Source organism: Pelecanus crispus, chromosome 7 (genome assembly GCF_030463565.1).
Source record: "Pelecanus crispus isolate bPelCri1 chromosome 7, bPelCri1.pri, whole genome shotgun sequence".
Classification (NCBI taxonomy): Eukaryota; Metazoa; Chordata; class Aves; order Pelecaniformes; family Pelecanidae; genus Pelecanus; species Pelecanus crispus.
In genome coordinates this window covers 41,092,940-41,113,160 of record NC_134649.1, presented here as the reverse complement: position 1 = coordinate 41,113,160, position 20,221 = coordinate 41,092,940, and the positions used below count along the sequence as shown (strand labels likewise).

The window sequence follows — 20,221 nt, the reverse complement described above, 5'->3', positions numbered from 1 at the left end:
GTTACAAAAGATTTTAATGTTACTTATTTAGATAGGACTTTTCAATAGATAGCCCAGTCAGGAGAGGGTGTTACAACGCTGTGGGATAGTTCAAAGAGATCCTGTCTACCCTATACTTTGGCTGTCAGGTTTTTAGCTTGATCTGTTTTGTTTTGAATCAGCAACAAAACCCTGTGACTTTAATATAAGGTGAGATGGGGATTTGAAGACAAGGGGAGAGGGTGGCTAGGGGGAAATAATCAAACTGAGACAATCAAAATTAATTGTTCAGTTTCAGAACTGCCTTGTACCTGTGAAACCCCAACATCACTTTGTCAATTTTTTAACAGCCTGAACAAGAGGCATACTGATTTTAAAAAGTAGTCCTGTTTCATTTTCACTTGGTGTGATTAATGTGGCTTTTGCTTGTCCAAGTTTTAACTGGACAATGTGTGTGTGTTGGGAGGGATAGGAGGAGAGGACATTTCAGATACAACTTCTTTATCAACAGTCTGAAATGTTTTATGATAGTGCACTGCTAGTCTGTTGTGCAGGATAATATGCATTTCTCCTCACACAGATGTCTTTAGTCACTTGTCTCACTTGCCATCCACATTTTTATCTTCTTGTTAGATTTTATGAAGTGAACACTATGAAACTTGCTGTGCAAGTTCACCCAGACACATCAGTTACAACATGCAGCCATATGTTTCCTAGTGCACACAATATATTACTGGAGTTAAAGTATAATCCTGGATTCCTGTTCCCTTTCACATGTAAATCAAAGTGCTTATGTTGGTCTAGAAAACCTCTCTGCCTTGGGTGCTGGTTATCAAAGAAACTATCTCTGTCCTTACGAATTGTTACAATGGCTGAAGTGGACTGAGACACTTGGCTACAGTCCACAGAGTAAGATATCAGGTACCCTGTGACTGACATTTTGTCAAGGACTCTCTATTCTGGAATCAATTTCATAATTCTGATGGCATCAGAATTGCCTGTATTTTAGTGCAAGCTGCACTGTTTGTCTTCTTTTTGCTCATACATTGGTTGAGTCAGGTTTTATTAAGTTATTTTTATGCATGTGCTAAAGCAATTTGGTACTTGGTACATTTTATATACTGAAAAACAGAATAAACACCATTATCTGTAAAAATAAAGCATTTCATCATATCAAGTTAATATGATGAACAATGAAAACTTGTATTACCATATAATAAAATTTAAAACAAAATAGTATAAATTACAACTTAGTTCTTATGCTATTTTAATCCAGTACACACAGTAGACTTAAATTTCTCTAGAAATCATTTTCGAGAAATGCAGGCAAAGTATTCGTAAAATACCTGACTTGCAAGTGCCTCATAAATTCAGTAGCCCTTGTGAACTGCCAGAAAAGCATTATTGGGTTGTAAATACAGAAGATGACAAAATTATGAGGTCAGTTTGCATCATGATATAAAAACTGGAGATTATGTGACTTGAATACCATTATTCACATCATTACCTTTCATTTATGATGGAAAACTGTGTAATGTTTTTCACCGAGGGTGTGTACTGAAATGAGAGGGAGATAAAATCAATGGTAATTCTACGACTTAGTTCCTAAACTGTTTTTAAAGCCAATTTTAACAAGTAATGTGTGAGCAACTGGAAAATGTCTAAATCTTTGTAAGCCTGCTGTAGCTATGTAGGGGAGCACACAGAATATTGCAAAAATTGATATATCCTATGTAGATAAGTGGGTGTAAATGCCATGGCGTGAAGACAGTTAACGTGATGCACTTACTGAAACAACAAATAGTTTGTTGTAAAGAGTGATAAAGAATTTGACAGGTCTCAAGTAACTTTAAAAAGTGTAGTAGTGGTATTTTCTGGGAAATGAAAAGAGAGCAATGTGGAAACTATTGTCCAGTAAATGTAGCTTCTATCCATAATAAGATAAAAGAACAAGCCAGGAAAGAAAGCACCTGTGAAGATAATGGAAATGCAGTCAATAAAAAGACCCAGCTAGATTCATTTTCCATTGGTTCCACTGGGTAAAGGTCATAAGTCTGCCAAGAATATTGCTACTGCAATACAAATCACCTCCACATCATGCTGCTTTGCAAGGCATAGAACTAGTTAATGAAAGGAGACAGGCTGACTGCAGAGGCTACACAGCCAGATGAGCAAGATGATGTGCAGTGTTTCAAGCCTTAGCTATGCACTTTCCACTGACTGATGTGCTGTATCGTCCTAGCTGAACTTCAGAATTGCTCCCTTCTCTCCAAATAGGAAGCTGTAACTATCTATGTTACTTCTTCCTCCAGTGCAGGGGCTGGAAATTGAAATGTACCTTGCATCTACTTAGTAAGCATTTGTCCTCCAAAATATTTGTGTTGTAGAAGGTTTGGAAGTTTCATTAAAGGAAATGCTGAAAGAAAGTAAATATTCTAGAGGAATTTCAGCCATACTGAACTGCAAAATGTGGAGCTGCTCTCTGAAAAAGGGCACTTGAGCCTAATTTTATGAATATATTTTCTGAACTTCTAGATGCCCTCCAGAAAATGTATTTCTGATCAAAGCTGATTTTTCCATCTTTGAGAGAGGGGTTTTTTGTAAGTTTAAACCTATCTTTATAAGCATTGCCTGACCAGATCCTCTGTTGGCATCCTACTCCACTCTTCCCAAGCTACCAAGTAAAATTTGTTCTTCTGAAGTTCAAATAGCTGTTCCCCAGAAACCACACTAAAGTAGGACACAAATATTTCAGCATTTCATTGGGTATCCTTTCACAAGACGTATATTTTACTTCAGCAATTTCATACAAAATGTACACAGCCAATTTTCCAGTTAGGTTTTACCCGGACATGTAACTCTATATGTTAAAAAATACGTATTCCCATTGTGAATTGTGAGCACAGAGATTTGATGATCGTAAAAGCCTGATTTGGATTATAGCTGAGAATGGATCAGGACAAGCATCATTTTATGAGAAAGTCTATTGATCAGTGGTCTCAAACCAAAGAATGAGTGATCAACCTGTTTCATTCACAAGTGAAAATAATTGTTGAACTTAAGTTTAATTTGTTGTCCCTATTAGTGGCTGGTGGGTTTCATATGTTAACAGCTCTAAAATCAACAGCCTTCCCAAACTACTCCATATATGTGGGGCTGACAGCTTTTCCAAGGGTGGCTGGAACCTGCAGAAGTTAAGAAGTATATCAGTCAATGAAAATGATCCTTTGAAGTATGTCTGTGCCACTGCTGTAGGCTTGGCCAGGGTTACCTGCACAGAATTAACAGGAGTAAATAGAACTGTACTCCCTTGTTAGCTCCACCTCTATCTCCTCTGCACTGCTGGAAGCTCACGCTTGCCAGGCTGGTATGTGAAAGCATGTATGCATCAGTATATAATGTACCCTACCCATTCAGCCCTGTGTGTTGGAATTCACCCCACCTGATGGATGATCATGACCCAGTGTGGGGAACAGGAGGGGAGTCTTAAGCCTCCTTGCTGATACTGAGAATCCATCTGCAGCTGATGATGTAGATTGTCAGCCCCGAAATTCCAGGAAGAATCTGAAGAAGCAATGAGACATCATATTATCAGGCTCCCATCTACCCTTTCCAGTGTCTTGTTCTTCTCCATGACCCTCTCACCTGCATCCAGGGAGATTATCTCCATAGGTTTTGCTATGAAAAGTGAGTGTTACAGTTGCTCTGAAGTGGTAGGGTTCTAGACGATCCTCAAGCCAGTCCAGTAACTAACTTGTAAAATAAAATAGATTTATCTGCTCTGTACATGCAAGTCAGTTGCTTTTTCAATGGGATTTTTTGTGTTTAAATTAGATTCCGTCAGTGGTTTTGTTGTGAATAGAAAAGAAGCCTCTTAAAACTAAAGAGCATGCAAGGTCCCTAAAATTTTAAGAAAAACCAATGATACTTTGAAGTGTTTACTGAAATTGCTAAATGGAAATATGATGCAATTCAGGCCAGCATTTTGTCTAGATTTATGTTTTATCTATAAAAAGTGCCACTACTGTACTGTGGTTTAAATCCTTTGTAGCCTTGCCACTTGCAGATGTGGTATGAAGTTCCTTGTATCTATAATTGGCTGATAAGGGCCTGCGGTCTTTGACAAATGATTAATAGTCACTGACCTCATTTCACATGGGCTTGGTACGGGGCTGACTAAAGCAAGCTGTCTTGTCATTGTAACCTACATGTGTTACATTAGACTGATCAGGATATCATCATTCTTCTCTCCTCTAGAATCAAAAAAAAACCAAAACCCCAAAAAAACCTAATAATGTTTTCTTCCCTTTTTTGGTAAAGGTATCTCTCCAGTTATGATAAATGTTATAGGTTTGAGATTTATCATTACAAAAGAAATGTTTCATTGACTTGCATGTTAACGCATTTGAGGAGGACAGTAACTATAAACTTTTCAGAAGAAGTTGTAGGTTTTACCTTAAGATAAAAAAAACAGAACCCATATCCTTAATTACTACTTTATCAATGTGATTTTCTTATTTTTGTAATGATATGCACCCATAGTAGTTCAGATAATTAATCATGACATGGATAAACATTTTTCTTTAACTAAATACATGTTGATTTCTTTTCAGACTTGAGTATTAGTAAAATTCTGGTAAATTAGTTAATGAACACCTTTCTGTGCATAACTCTGACCACTCTCTATTGATTTTAGGACAGAAATTATTTCTTTCACTTTCTTTAAAAGTTTCTGCTACAGAAGTCTTTTTTTAGAACCTATTGTTGCCATAAATGTTGCCATTATCATGGCATCTGAAATTTGCATAATATATCAATGATTCCAGCACAAAACCACATCCACTGCAAACTCTCAAGTCTTAAAAGTATGTTCAGCTTTGTGACTGTCTTCAAGTAATCTCATCTGTCCCAGATGAAAACTAAACATTCCATAGCTGATTAATGTGTTATTATACCATTGAGAGATTCAGTAAGATTAAACTCATCTACAAAATGGTGCAGTAAAAGAAGGATTGTAGTTATAACATTTATTTGCACTATACCAGAACTTCTCCAACATGCATGCTATGAAATTCAGACACAAAAGGTCTTTGTCTCCCGTATTTCCAAGGAAAGGCTTAAATAGCAGAGTACCTTAAGGTTAAGAAGCAGATTGAGTTTTGCAAACAAAGCAGCATATTTATTTTTATGATTCATTACAAGATCAAAGTCATGCAACTCCATTAATTCTGCAAAACAGACAGTATTACATTATGAAGTATTATAAAATTAACACAACAGTTGTCAAAATAAGTGAACAGGAACAATGTATCACAAAATGTACTTTGGTTTTTCATTGTATCGTTCACTTACTTTACTCATCCACAAAATAGAGTAATTTGCAATAGGTCTCCCAGTCGTTAATCTGAATTAGCAAAGTTCTGCTGCATTTGTCAGGCTATAATATGCATGAAAAAGAACATGACAAACGAAGCAAATGGCACAGGAAACATCTAATTGAAAAGGTTAAATTTTTTAATCATGATGGTAAAAAGCTTAGCTGCAGAAAGGTTGTTGAGAACCAAGTAGCTAACACATAAAAGCTTGTTAAAATAATCCAAAAATGGCTTTCCCTTGTACAGGAATCTGAGAACATGAAAACGCAGCATATACACTAAGGGTTTGAATATAAAACATTGCAAATGCTTCCAAACATGCTGTTGCATCTATGTTAATATAGATTATCTCTTTTTTTTTGTAGCTTCAGGACTTATTGAGAATATTTTTTATTGGTTCCACCCTTTTTCTGAATATTCCTGGGCCATTCAAACAGAGTTGTCTGACTGTGCTTATATGTAGAGATGGAGAATAGGCAGTAAAAGATTTTACGTGCCTCTAAGATCTCTTAGATTGAAAGTGAGAGATAGGTGTTATCTTGTTACAAGTCCGGGATTCCCTGTTCACAGAGTGTTGCAATCTCTCCTTCAGTACTCATTTGAACTGTTGCTATGGCCCTTTGCCAGGGTTTGTTCTTCCAGGGGATCTCCAGTGTTTACGGATGACAAGACGCTTCGGTCCAGCCACGTGCTAGTATCTAAGGTCTGAGTCAAACTTCTGACAATTCTTGGAGCCTTGGGATTATAGGGTAGTTCACAGGGCGGGCAAGCTTCCAGATAGGTTTGTACCAGTTGTATTGTTCCCTTTTCTGGAGAGAAAAAGCTTACTACCTCTAACCAGCCCCCCATCTATGGAAATATGTATTTATTCCTCCATCTTCCTTCTGAAATGGAAGCTTTTTAAATACAGACAAATCAGGCTCCTTGACTGACATCCTGTATGCATACAACATTTTCTTACAGAGCAAAAGTGTCTGGGTTTCCAAGGGCACAACTACCCACACCTCCCTTTCCTGCCATTCCAGTATAATTTGTGCAAGAGTGTTGGTTTTGATTCCTTTATGTTATTTTACATTTGTTGTTCACAAAACTTGATGTTTTTGAAGAATTAAACTGAGGTAGTGTACTTCTCACTTTGTGGTAATTATTAAGTTTCCAGCTTCATGCTATACCATTCATTGCATGAATATACTAAAAGGTCAGAGTTTTCTTGCCTTTTTTTTTTTTTTTTTTAATTTTTCTGGAAAAGAAAGGTAGTTTTCACAGACTGAGAACGTCACCTTTAACAAGTTTGATAATATTAAAGTTAGTGTTCTGTTGAGTCATGTCTCTCCATTGATTTTTAAAAGCCCTCTGGCTCCATGTCATCCATTAAAAGTTAAATGGGATGCAGGCGACATCCAGGATGCACAGAACAGTAAGATGCTGTTAGTAGCTGGCTGTGGAGAAAAGGAATCACTTTAATTACAACAAGGCTCGTTAGGTACTAGATTCAGGTGTTTCCTGAACTGGTGGAATATTAAAATATAATATTTAAAATGAATGGTTTCTTTAATTGTTAAAAATACGTTAAAAAAGGAAGCACACTGGACCTGATGGACACTTAAATGTGCAAATCCATTTGATTCACTGATCAATGACTATCTGCTGTAGTTATTAGAATTTACTTGCTTAAGATTAGATTAATATGAAGGAATTTTAAGACACCTTTGCAAATTCATTACTTCCAATTTATACAACTGATCTTCTGATAAACGAACCAAAACTAGCAAAGAAGAAAGAGCTAGTATTTTACTTAAATTAGATGATAAAACACTGTTTTTCTCCACTAGTGTCATTTATATTGCTAGTGAATATTGAGACTATAATCTAGCCAGCAAGCTATCATGGTCATGAACTAGAGGTTTAGCCTTTAAGTAAATTCCGATGTTACTGGCATTTAACAGAAGCTATGATAGAAGTTTCATGTATTTAACATTGAAACGTTGACCAAATAGCATGATATGTTACTTACTAAGCTGTTAAACTTCCAAATTCAGGTCATTCGTATTTTTAGGCTGATGTAGATGACTGTATGTTTTTAATAATCTGCACAAATTTATCATTTGAACTTTGATAATGAAAGAAAAATGGGATAGCATTAACAGGTCAAACTTTTGGCTAATACCAGTCAGCGTGATTATACTGTACACACTTGTAATAGCACCTTACACTATCTAAATATCTTGTTTAATAAGTAGATTTCACATCATCTTCGTTATCCTTGAATCTAATCTAGCACCCATTAGCCAGTTCATTTACAGATTTAAAAGAGCAGATTCAAGTCTTCCATGCACAGTTGCGCTTCTGTTTTTTATGATATTTTTTAGTTACTAGTTCATTGAAAATTAAATAATTTAGTTTCTAAGGAGGTCTCTGTGCCTCCATTAGAAGTATGGTATTTGGCAGGCTGGACTTGCTGAAGAGGTTTGGAGGAAGGAAAAAGGCATTCTGTAAATACGCTTGTGATTTTCTAAATTTTAGTGCTAGCAAAAAAAGAAAGTTCTAGTAAGGCATACAGTAAATGAAGATATTATGTATTAGGGATGGAATGAATCTGTCACTTTGACGGATTGTGAAGCAAAGAACAGATTAACAGATTACTCATAGTCAGAATGCAGCTCACTGAAAAATGTGCAGGAAATGATAAGTGTTGGTTTGTGCTGATTTAATGATATTTTGAAACGACAATAACACTCCAGGAGAACACTACAATGTGGCTTATGGCTTGCATTTTTTTAATCATCAATGTATTGCCAGATTGCCTTTAAATACTTAGGATATGTCTTTTTAAAATAGAGCTTTCAATTAATGCGAAGTCATAGAGACATGTGTATTTCTGTTATTTTTCAAGCTTTTTATTAAAATGTGCATTCAAAAATCCTTGATTTGTATGTATAAGTATACGCTATTCTTTTGGTAGTATATCATCTTCTGTATACTCACTCAGTTTTTTATAAAGATACTGGTTTTCCCACCTAGAGCTGAGTAGCACTGAACAGTTACTGATGTATTAAGTTAACATTGAATGTTTCTTGGTTTATGGCATATTTATGTAAGAACTTTAAGAATGTTCAAAAATTGAAATTGTTTGAAGTGTTTTAGATACAATAATGGACAATTTAAGGCTAAGATGACTTCACAATTATTACAGACATACATAGGGGCAGGAACTGAAATTTGATTTCAACATTTTTTCAAATATGATTGCAGTTTGTACACAACACAAACACATCTTATTGTTAATAGCCTTCATAAGTTCTTGCTTCACTATGGAAACTATTATTGAAGGGTTTATTTCTATGGAAATGTTTCTATTTAAAAAACCCCTCCCATTATACATACATCACTAATATATTACAAAGCAGAACCCAAATAGGTGTGTATAGGTAATCTGATTTAAGTTAATGAAGTTACATGTGCATGAAGTTCAGCAGATATGTAAATAATTGAAAATACAGATGTGCTAATCTAGAAGAGCCTGGCAAGTAATACATGCTCCCAAAAGTGTAGCAGGGAATAGGTGAGGGGTGTTACAAAGCTAGGTGACTTTTTATTGATTTCTCTGAGAACTGAGTTAGTCTCTAACAACCTTTCTTAAACAGATACAATTAAAAATCCAAACACAAGAGAAAAATAGGTCTTTGTCTTAGCTGAATTGAATATTTAGGCTATACTGAACCATGCTTGTGATATGAGTTGGCACTTTGCATTGAGTGGATCATGGTAAGGTATTACTTATTCACTTTGAGCATTTGCAGCAGAATTTACTTTATGTGGTGTTAAATATTACTAATATAACAGAAGTATGTGCTGAGATTTTAGCTGATAGTTGCGCAAGATGTCAGGAATTGGTCCCTTTTTCCTTAAAATATTTTTGCATTCTCTGGCCCTCCACAAAGTTAGTCAAATTATCCACTGTAAAAAATAATTCAGCAAATGTGCTCCTCATGTTATCACTCAGGCATGAGCCAGTTCTCCTCTAGTATTCATAAAGATTTACCAAGTAGCTCATGCAGTTAAGTATCATCTTTTGTCTTTTTTATTGATTGTACTCTTCAGATGCTTAATAGTCTGTCAATTTGATGTGTTCTTAATGATACAAAACTGATAACTGTTTTTTTCATTCTGATTTGATATAATGTAGCCCTTGCCTTATGTTTTTTAAGTATATTGCCAGGCTTACCAAATAATTTGAATATTCCTTTTAATTCTTGTATAGATTGCTGGACAAAACCATACTAAAACTTTGAAGCATTTTAATTTTGTTAATAATGTGGATTAAATGATCCCATTGGTTTAAGTAATATAAATTAAATCTGATCCAAAAGAAATGCAATAAAGTATGCTATCTCAATTCACAGCAATGTTAAAAATCTTTATTTATTTATACTAAGCGATTTGCCATTTTCTCAGTCCAGGCAGTAGGATAGACTAAAAAGCAAAAACATCTGTAAAACTTCAAAGTATCAAAGGTGTTGAGTAAGATTTAAATCAAAACCCTCTGATTCTTTGGATTTCTACTGAGGGTAAAAATTTTGATACATTGTCATTGATAAGTGCTACTTAATAAAGCATCACTAATTTTCTCAACAGATTTTACTGAAGGATGCCATTTTCTGCAAATTTAACATACTGTCATAAAAGTGAAAATGGTGTTCATAAGTCCAAAAGATTCTTTTGCTTTCCATCACATTTCAGCTATCATGTGATATTTCAATATATAACAATTATTTTCTGAAAGTATTTTTTAAGAAAAGACCATAATATTACAAGATTATATAACATTTTTTATTATATTTTGGTATGGAGACTAACTTTCAGAATAATGAAGAATTTCACTGCAGTCATTAAAGGTGTGTGATGCTTTGAACGTGTGTGGAAGCTATTCTGAGCCTTCATACAATGCAACTCACAATGTCAAAAGACAGTACTTAGCATTCCACATTGTTATCAGGGAAGCTCTACATAGTTTATTGCATGTTGATTGTATTAATTACAGCTAGAGGCATTGATAGCATAAATAGAGTGCCTTTAATTAGTCAGGATGCATGATTAGCTTTTCTGTTTTAAGGAGATAAACTAGCTTCTTAAGGAAGTTCCCAAAACAATACTCTTTTTCAGTCAGACTAAAAACGCAACAAATGGGAACACAGGCCACAGTCTGCATTTCTCAGAATATTGCTGGTTGTCTCCATGCTGGGCTCTACTCTTAGGCAAGGCCTACAAATTTTTCAGGATATTTTTTTTTTTTTTAAACTAACTCATACACTCTCTCACATACACACATGCTTTAGTTGCTTCCTAAAAGCAGCTGCAGATTTCATTGTGGAAAAGACTGTCTTAACTACTAGACTACAGCATCTATCAGAATTACTACTGTAATCCTACTTTTCCAAGGTTTATCAATCAGCTGCCCATATTTACTCTCTACTGCAATTTGGCCAAGAAGATTTCATCACTTATGAGATCCGCCCCCCCTCCCCCCCCCCAACCAGGATTTTAGGAAAAGTTGATTTAGACATTGCTAAGTAACATGTGGAAGTAATAAACCAGTCTTTAGTATGTATTGTTTAAAATGTTTCAACCTTAAAAGTAATCTTAAGTCAACAATGGATCCCTAATATTGTAGTGTTTTGATTGCTTGTCTTGCTGGGAGGGGTTTGAATAGCAAAACTATTAGTTTTTCTGGGACGTTGAGAGGAAAAAAACATGAACTGAATCTAGACTGTCTTAATAGGAAATATTAAACTTGCCAACACATCTCTGTTGCCTCTATCACAAATATATACTCCTTTGCCTCCATTTAGAACCATCAAAATCCCTACATCTTACACTTGCACCTACTAGGGAAAATAATAATTCATCTACTAAACCAGATGCATCAAAATAAATATAAGGATGAAACTGAACAATTCCTTTACATGAGAATTGACTCCAATAAATGGACAAAATCAAAGACAAAATCATCCAGCTACTCACAAATCGTCCCATCTCTGATCTCTCAGCCTTGATCTTTCAGGAAGACCTTCCAGAGATGAATTTTCAAACAAATTCATAAATTTCCTTAGTAATAAGAACTATTAATTTAACAGAAATACTGGTTCAGTGACACGATTACCTCCGTCCCTCAATGTTCTCTAGGTGAATTGTCTCTTTTCCATTAGTGGTAATTACCTTACCTTTCTTTCCTTCTTACTAACATCCTCTCTGCTTTCCAGGTACCAACTATTTTCTTTAGAAATTATCTGACAGATATATTATATGAAAAACACCTATCTTCAGACTCTTCTGTTTTGTGCCAGACCTGTAGAACTGCATATATACTCTAAAGGTTCTTTACTTTTCTAACTACATTTGTTGGTCTGACTGAGATAATTCTCTTTAGAAGCAAGCACTGTCTTTTTTCTGTCCTTGCACCACTTTTGCTTCAGCAGACTTCCTAGCAGAAATATTCTAGTTCTTCTCTGGATCTCAAACATCACTGTCTTTTAAAAAAGCTGTAGTGAATTTGGAAGAAAGGGTAGCTTGGGAAGCAGACATATAGATCAGTACTAATAGTTCTTCCTTACCTTGTCTAAAATTGCCACGGTTTCTCCAAGAGATTGCCTTTGCTGACATTGTGTTTCAGTGCAATTGTAGAGAATCAGGTAAGTGATAATGCTTTACGCTCTCTGACCACATCCTCTGAGCATGGTCAGGTTCTAATGTTAGGCTTATACATTGGCTGATTCTGAGGCAGCACAAACCACACATGCAACTGGCAGAAATGGAAAATATATTCTACCATGCCATTGGATATCATAGCATGCATTTAACTGTTACTCCTAAAAACTTCTGAAGCTTTGCTGTAAACCAAGAGTCTTTGGCTGTATTCAGGGAATGTAAATATGATGAGCAAAGACAGAGAGCGCTAATAATGAGATGTCTAGGCAAGCATATTGCTGTGTGGATTAGTTGTACCAGTTCTCACTGGCATTAGCTGAACATCAGAAGAGGAGGGTTGCTTGTGAAGTTGGCCATATATGTGAAAATAATATGATGGTATAAAAAAATTTGAAGTATGTTTTTTACATATTGAAATGATGGAAAATTCAATATCTCTTCCTTTAAATCTGCTATACTACTTGCTGGATTTCTACACCAGCAGTTCTGTTTCCTGAGGCAGAAAATTAGTTTTTTCCATTTTGACTGCAAACAGATAGGTGGTTGTCCCCTGATTCACCCCAGATTATGCGTACATGCCAACAGGAGGTGATGTGGAATCAATAACAAGTCTAGAAGTAGCAGAAAAACTAACAAGAAAAAAAAAGCAATTGGCATATTTTAGCAATTATAACACATGAGTGAGCCTTGCCAGTTTTCTCTGTCAGAAGCAAATCTTACATGAGATCATCAAGGCTTTTCAGAAAGCAGAAGTACATTACCTGTTTACTTGGTGTTGGACAATTGAGTTGAGACAATTACAGTCTGGCAATGTAAAGAAACTGTCAAACTTTGGAAAATGTCATCCCTTCTAGAGGAAGCCATGGATGTTGAAGTTACCTCTACAGCACTGACTAATCTTCCTGGCCTCTAGCACCACAAGTTTGCATGCATAATGCTTTTGTGCCAGCTGTTGGAACAGCCATGGCCAGACATAAGTTGAATCAACCCCAAACCAAGTTTAATTTACTTGGTAGAGCTGCTCTGTTTCCCCCAGGATGAAGCAAACATAAGGGAATTTAAAGACCCCTTTCCCTTCCATTCCCCTTGCCTTGCAGTGAAATAGGTCAGTCAAAAAGGATGGATCTGGTTCTATCAAAATGAGACGATTTACTGAGGTCCCTTGAATTCTGTGTTCAAGTGTTAATTTGCAGTTATTTAGTCTAGTTAATGGTTATATGGAAGCTTTAATGTATTACAGCTCTTTACTGTTGGAGAGATGGGAACTTAAGGAAGCATCAGCTATGCACAGTGCACAGAGATTAGTTTCATATATGAAGAGAATTACAAGACATGGTTACCTGCACAAGCAATGTCTGGAGTTTGTGACTTAGATGTGTCCTTCCAGGGCTATCTTTCTCTGATTGATACTGTGATATGAGTGACCTCTCATTCTTGTGTTTCCTACCCACTTTTTCAGTAAACGTCTGCATTTCAGTTTGCAATAAAATACAATAATAATAAAAATTACTGTTCTGTTTTCCTTTCTTTGAGCTGTAACAATCAAAGAGAGTGTGTCATAAAGTGGCACATGTGAAATGAACATTGAACTTCACATGAATGTATGCTAACATGAAAATCATCTTTAAAAGCTATCACAAAGTAGTGTTTGGGAGAGGCATGAATTGCTCATTCAATTGAATAGGTGAAGAAAGTCTGTACTCCCACTTCTATGATAAAGATCCCATCAAAACTTCTTTTTTACAGAAGCAAAATAGATATGACAGCCGTGATGAGAAGAGTCCTTTGTATAGTCTTGCCAGTAGCTAAAATCATGTTACACTCAGTAATAAATTTTTTATTTATAACATGTAACATTTTATAGCAATAAAAAATTGTTACAAACAATTGTTCATAACGTATTTAACTAACAAAGTTTTTTTTCAATATCAACAATTCTATCAACAATAAGACCCTGACTCAATCCAATGTTTCCTTCTTAAAAACACTAAAAAACTGTTAGTATGTTATTCTTAGCTCTGATCACTAATTCCATCCCTGTCAGCTGTCCCACAGTTCATGAGCACTGAGTTGGTATCACACTGTTGGTGGCATCCATCTTATGTCTAAGCTCAGCTCTAACTCACCAGCCATCCAGACTGTGAAAGATAACAGCACTTGCTGTCGCCCTATTACAGGGGGCTCCAAGCAGTGCCAAGTCAGTGGTAAGCAAACCCATCTCTTGTGATTGTCTTTAAACCTTGTTCCTTAGAGAGGGTAAGGATTTTTAATCAAATTGACCCCCACAGTCTCATCAAACATACGTTGTTCATCCCAAGTCTTTATTCCTCAGAAAAAGACTCTCATGAGTCCTGTAGGCTTTCAGAGTATAGCTCTGTGGATTATGGATCACGCTTCATGTACACCTTTCGCTGAGAGAGCAATACCAGCTGAAATCTGCAAAACAAACCTGACTTAAAGCACAGATTTTTAGCATGAACAGAACAGGTGGAAAGGCTAAGGAAGGAAGGAAGGAAGCCAGCCTTAACATTTAAGAATTGTATGAACTGTAAAGTTTATTTTTATAATAACAAAATCTGGCTTGATTTTGTTTCATCACACTCAACAATCTGAAATTTCCTTTGAAATTTTTTTTAATAATCGAAAGAATTAGAACAAATAGGAACATAAACTGTGCTTTTATGAATGGTATTTTGATTTGTATTTTTCAGGGACTGGTTGAACATGTTCAGTCCCCCCATCATTCCTGGAAACAAACAACTGGAAGAGCACACTAAATCTTCAGCAAATCAGAGTATTCCAGGTAGGAATTTATGAAGCCAATGAAAGGGACTGGGGTAGAAAGATATTTCTAAATGCTGTTTCTGTAGTGCTGGTGCTGCCTTTTCTTAGTTTTCTATACTGCTACATTTTGGTTCAAAGTTTTCTTATTTATTATTCTTAGCTCAAGCTAGTAGAGTTTTCTGTGCAGTATTATTTGCCTCTGATAGAGGAATAACTTATGCAGTTGTGCTTTCCTAATGTTCTGGCTCAATACAGATTAACTCATAAAAAATGCATCTTATTTGTTTTACGTAAGGAATTTATGCTAGTGGGGATGGCAAACCTATGAAAGAAAGAACGCAAAGACTGAACGTTCTTATTCAGAAGCACAATTACACTTACATAAGTCATACTTCTCTTGTGAAGAAAAATTTCAGATTTAGCCTTAAATGAAATCTCAGTGTGATACCCTGAGTAAAGACTGTTGTCACCACCTAAAGAGTTACAGGTTTTTTGTTTATTAATGGTGTTCGCTTAGAGAATGGCAAAGAACTTAGCTGAAACTGGAGAGTCAACAACAATAGAATAAAACAAATACCTTGTTTTCTTCAAATGCCCTTTTTTTCTTATTTGTTTTCCTAGGAAACAGGGTAGATGTCTACATTTTTCTTTAAGTCTGGGGAATTCAATGTGAAATCTCGTAAATCTGACCTGTGTATTTTGGCTGCCCGAGGGATGAAGATGTCTCCGTGATTTACTCTCTAAAATAGATTATGCCCCTGAAATTGGGAATGTTTTCATAGATGTATATTTGTAATCGTTTATGACAGCAAAATAGAATTTTGCTGTCAGGAAGGGACCTTGCTTTGAAGAATCAAATAATATGTTTTGTTAAGGGTCCTAAGTAAGCCAAAGAGAATTGGACAGTAATCCTTGACTTAAAGGCATGTTAGATATAAATTTGTGAAAGGTCTCTGAGAATTTTTTATGTAAGTATTATGAAATCCAAGGCTTGCTGCAGTAAAGCTAGAATTTCTGTAAACTTTCAAAAATTGGATTCTTTAAAAAGCTTTAAAAAAGAAGCATACTTGGGAATTGGATGGATTTCTTCTGTTATTCACACTAGAATGTCCAAACTGTTTTGTGAATTGTTCCTAAACTCATTTTCCTTTATGCTGAAATATTTTACATCACATGTTCATGATTGCACATTTGGAGAACAGAAAATCTCTATATACTGTAGCTTTTTATTTTGGCTTTTTATTTTTGTGCCTTTATTCAATGCAATTAAATTCTAAGTCATGTATATGTATGGTATTTGTAATTTTGATAACTTCACATGGAAACTTTTCTATCTCCAAATACTCCAAAAAACCTGCCATAGTGTTGAAATGATCAAGCTTCGTTTCCCCAAGAAGCTGGAGGAAACAAGAGAGAACAACAAAGCCATTCCATGACCTTCTCTCCCCAAACAGGACAGTTTGGATATTTACTGAAGTACTAGACACCCTTCCCTATTAAAGTAGCAGAGAAGCAGCAGAGTAATCATAGCAGCTGTGGGTAGGGGAGGCCTGACTGGCAAAGGGGGTACCTGTACAATATACAGTATCTTCAAGCAACTCCAAACCTCCTTTTCTGCATATTTACAGTCCATGGAAAATAATTTCCTTGCACTATATTGAGAGAAAACTGACATGGTTTTGCTCATATAAAAGATACATTTGAGTTAAACACAGATCTTTGGACATAATGTGTGTGAAAATGCAGTGCTGTGTAATACATGCCTGTCTACAGATTAGATTGTACCTAATCTACAGATTAGATTGTACCCATCAAACATTTGAATCTGGGTGTTTTCCTAGATATCTTGGTTTAAAAAAATCTTGATGGACCATGGTGACTAGATGGTTTGAAGTACCGTTTTTGAAAGAGATGATAAATAGGTCTTGTCCTGTGATACTTCTTTAGCACTTCAGAAAAAACTTTTTTTTTCCTTAATCAATTCACTTGAGGTTAGTTATTTGTGTGACAAAAGAACTGTTTTATTACTGACAATTAAGTACCAGATCTGATCAACAGACTGAATGCTCAGATTCGTTCCAGAAAATTCTGCTGCCCTACTCACTGTTTTTTTTTAAATATCACATTAGAAAATGAATTATGTCTCATGTTGGGAAATTACTTCAGTGTCACAAGATTATTTTTTGTGTGTGCATTTTTCCGGTATTCCAAGAATCACGGGTTAACAAAAGCATATTATCAGTACTGAAAATCTGCAGTGAGTCATAATGTATTCAAGATATTAATTTTATCTAAAAGTATCCTTAAAGAAAAATAGATACTATAGCATTAGTATATTTATAAAAATTATTTCATTCTGATATTTAGAAAAAAATCTTTAAGTTGGGGCACAACTTTGGGGAAAAAAGGTAATTCATTTCTGAGAAAGCATTTTACTCTATAGTTCATTTCTTAACATTTGCACCATCCATAGTAAACAGTTAAATAGGGAGGTGTATTGAGAAGTAGTCTTCTATTCAACAAGTTTCACAAGACAATCAAGAAGAATTTAGACTCATAAATATGATAAATTTCCATAGATTTTTCCCTTATTGGGCATTGATATTTCTGATTTAAAGACAATTTCATTTATCTTGACATAACAAGTCATACAAGAAGATTTCGGCAGTAAGTGACAAAGGAGGAGTCATAAATTCTCTGGAACTTACTTTATTGTATCTTGCTACTTGCCTTAAGATAATGATCTAGGAACTGCAGCACTAAACAGTCTTCTTTCTTGGACTACAGCTGTTGACAATAGTCATATGGTAACCCTGCAGTGCATGATTACAGTATAGATTTGAGCACTGTAGTTCAATGTTCAAGGATCATATCAGAGAAAATATCAGCACTGTTCTTTTCAGCATCCCTTCTGCTGACAGCTGATGATTAATTTTATAGTCATTTAAGAACAAAATCTTTGATTTTGCTTTCACCATGATATCCAAATTAAACTGCCAAGAGGTTTTTTCATGCAATCCTAAGCAACTTCAACCCCAAAAGTGTGGATGGTGGCAGCATAAACAGCTATGAAAATTTTCTTTGAAATGTTTATCAGTTAATTTGGCCATGGACACTTCATTCCTACATGTGGTCAACTTGCACACAATATACCATTTGAAAGTAGAAGGATGCCTTCTAACACAACCATTACACGTTAGTTGCGTCTTGTAGAAGAATGTCACTTAATTTAATTAGTACTTCTTTTTACAAAGTAGAAGAACAGAATTGAGGTTTTCATACAGTTTTTTAATCTGTTCAAAACTGAATACTCCATGCTGCCATTGCAAATCTGTTACAACATCTAGAAATGCCTTAAAATGCATTTGGGGATATTGCAAGATGCTAAAAGAAACAAGCCTGACTTTAAAAACAAGATCTAGAAAACTAAGTTCTCTTCTTATTCATATGAAAATACATGCAGGGAATTATTGCTATAAAGGTATAAATCCAGCTAGTCCTGGATGCAGTCTAATTCTGATCTGGTATGAATTCAAGGCATATAGGGAAAGAGGTACGCCCCTGATGAGTCTGAAGAATTTTTTACTCCTAAATCAAACCAGGAAGTGTATTGAGAGGCCAGTTCCTAGGTAGAGAGGGAAGGGGATTTAAGCTTAGAGAAGAAAAGAGAATAATTTTGAAGAAAAGTATAGGCAGGCAAAATGATAAAAGGAAGAATTAAATGGAAATAACAGCATGGTTTCAGGTGAAAATGTAAGGCTATGTGAGGGAATGAGGCATGAATACCATTTGCTTGTTTACTATGATCTGAAGTGTAGAAAAAGACATTCAGTTCTACGCCTTCTTTCTGCACTGCATAATTCTTCCCAAGAGCTATCCAAACAAAATATCTCAGTTAACCTCATTTAGCTTACTAGGCCTGATGAAGTACCCACAGCAAGGAGGGCAACAATTTAGCTTTACCTTTTTACCTTTGGTTACAGTAAGAGACAGTTTCTTTCTGATGGCTTTTGTTAATGCTACCGAGGAAACAAGAATGAAATCTCTTCCCAAACAATAAAGTGCACACTTCTGTATGCATTAAATGCACCAATCTACTTTCTGGTCTCTAGATAATGTAACCTATATATTGTTGTGTGGTCCTGGCTGTAAATAGATTCTGAGCGTTGTGAAACTGCTGCTGTTAGCATAACAGGCCATTACTTACTATGAAGTGTTAGGACATACAAAGCATTCGGTATTAGCAGTCTGAGAACGAGATGAATGTTTATGATGAAATTCGAGATACAGATTGCATTCAACTGTGAATTATTTCCTATCAAAAAGCTATAGATCATATAACTTACATTTAGCTTATACGAAAGATAGGTTTAGAAAAGGAGCTACAATATGTAAAGCATCTGTAATAAAAGTCTGTATGGCTTTATCATCAGTGTATTTTAGGCTAAGGATTCAATTCTGTTACCTGAAAATGTTCTTACATTTTACATAACTTTAGACAACCTAGATTTAAAATTTTTATTGTCTGAAAGAATCTTATTTCCTCTCTGGTATTGAAAGCTCTTTTGTACAGACATAGCTATACTGGACATTTAGGTGACATACTGGATACCAGCCATTCAAATGCTTTCATTCTTACAGGCCTTATGTACACTGACTGTCTTTGGTCATACTAAAAGATTATTGTTTAAGAAAAATACCACTTAGGAATACTTTGATCCACTGTCAGTAAAAGTACTTCTGGTGAACTGCTCCATTGGACTTCGTAAAGTCCAGTTAAGCAAACTCTGACTGATGTCATTTCACCTCAGCTAAATACAAGTCTTCAGAAATATAATAAAAATGTGAATTACTGTTACCTTGAAGGTAACAATTCAGAATTCAAAAGATTATACACTTTAAAGAAAAATTGTCACATCTGACAAAAAGGTATTTCCATGTTATTGTCTAAGTTAATAAGAATGATTTATCCTTACTTTTCACACTTAACACAGGTGAAGATGACCTCAATGCTGAAGAAGATGAAGTTTTGACTCTTCTGTATGATCCATGTCTGAACTGTTACTTTGATCCAAATTCTGGGAAGTACTACGAATTGGCGTAGTCAGATCATGAGAGGATATCATTTTGTATTCAGAGTAGGTTTATCTTTTAACTGTTTGTAAAGTGTGACTGAGCTGTATAATTTATCATGTAACTTAAAACTTCAATTAACCAATAGTTTTGCAAATGAATGTATTTTGTAAATAGTGTCTTATTTTTATGGTTTTGTGTTAAGTTGTAATGCAGTGGAAAAATCACATAACATAAAAGTTCCTTGTGACTAAGACATTTATTTGTTAGTCTAATTTATTTCCAATATTCAAAGGTTCCATATG

The 20,221-nt window shown here is 35.2% G+C and overlaps 1 protein-coding gene across 4 annotated transcripts in view; it reads left to right on the top strand.

Annotated features, from left to right (window-relative positions):
* Window positions 1–19,947, top strand: part of CFAP20DC (CFAP20 domain containing) — an 83,979-nt gene extending 64,032 nt beyond the window's left edge. For all 4 annotated transcript variants that reach the window (XM_075714412.1, XM_009493535.1, XM_075714410.1 and 1 more), the window contains 2 exons: window positions 14,771–14,862; window positions 19,838–19,947. In XM_075714412.1, the coding sequence (XP_075570527.1) occupies window positions 14,771–14,862; window positions 19,838–19,947 (202 nt within the window). The remainder of the gene's footprint in view (window positions 1–14,770; window positions 14,863–19,837) is intronic.
* Window positions 19,948–20,221: the final 274 nt, after the last annotated feature.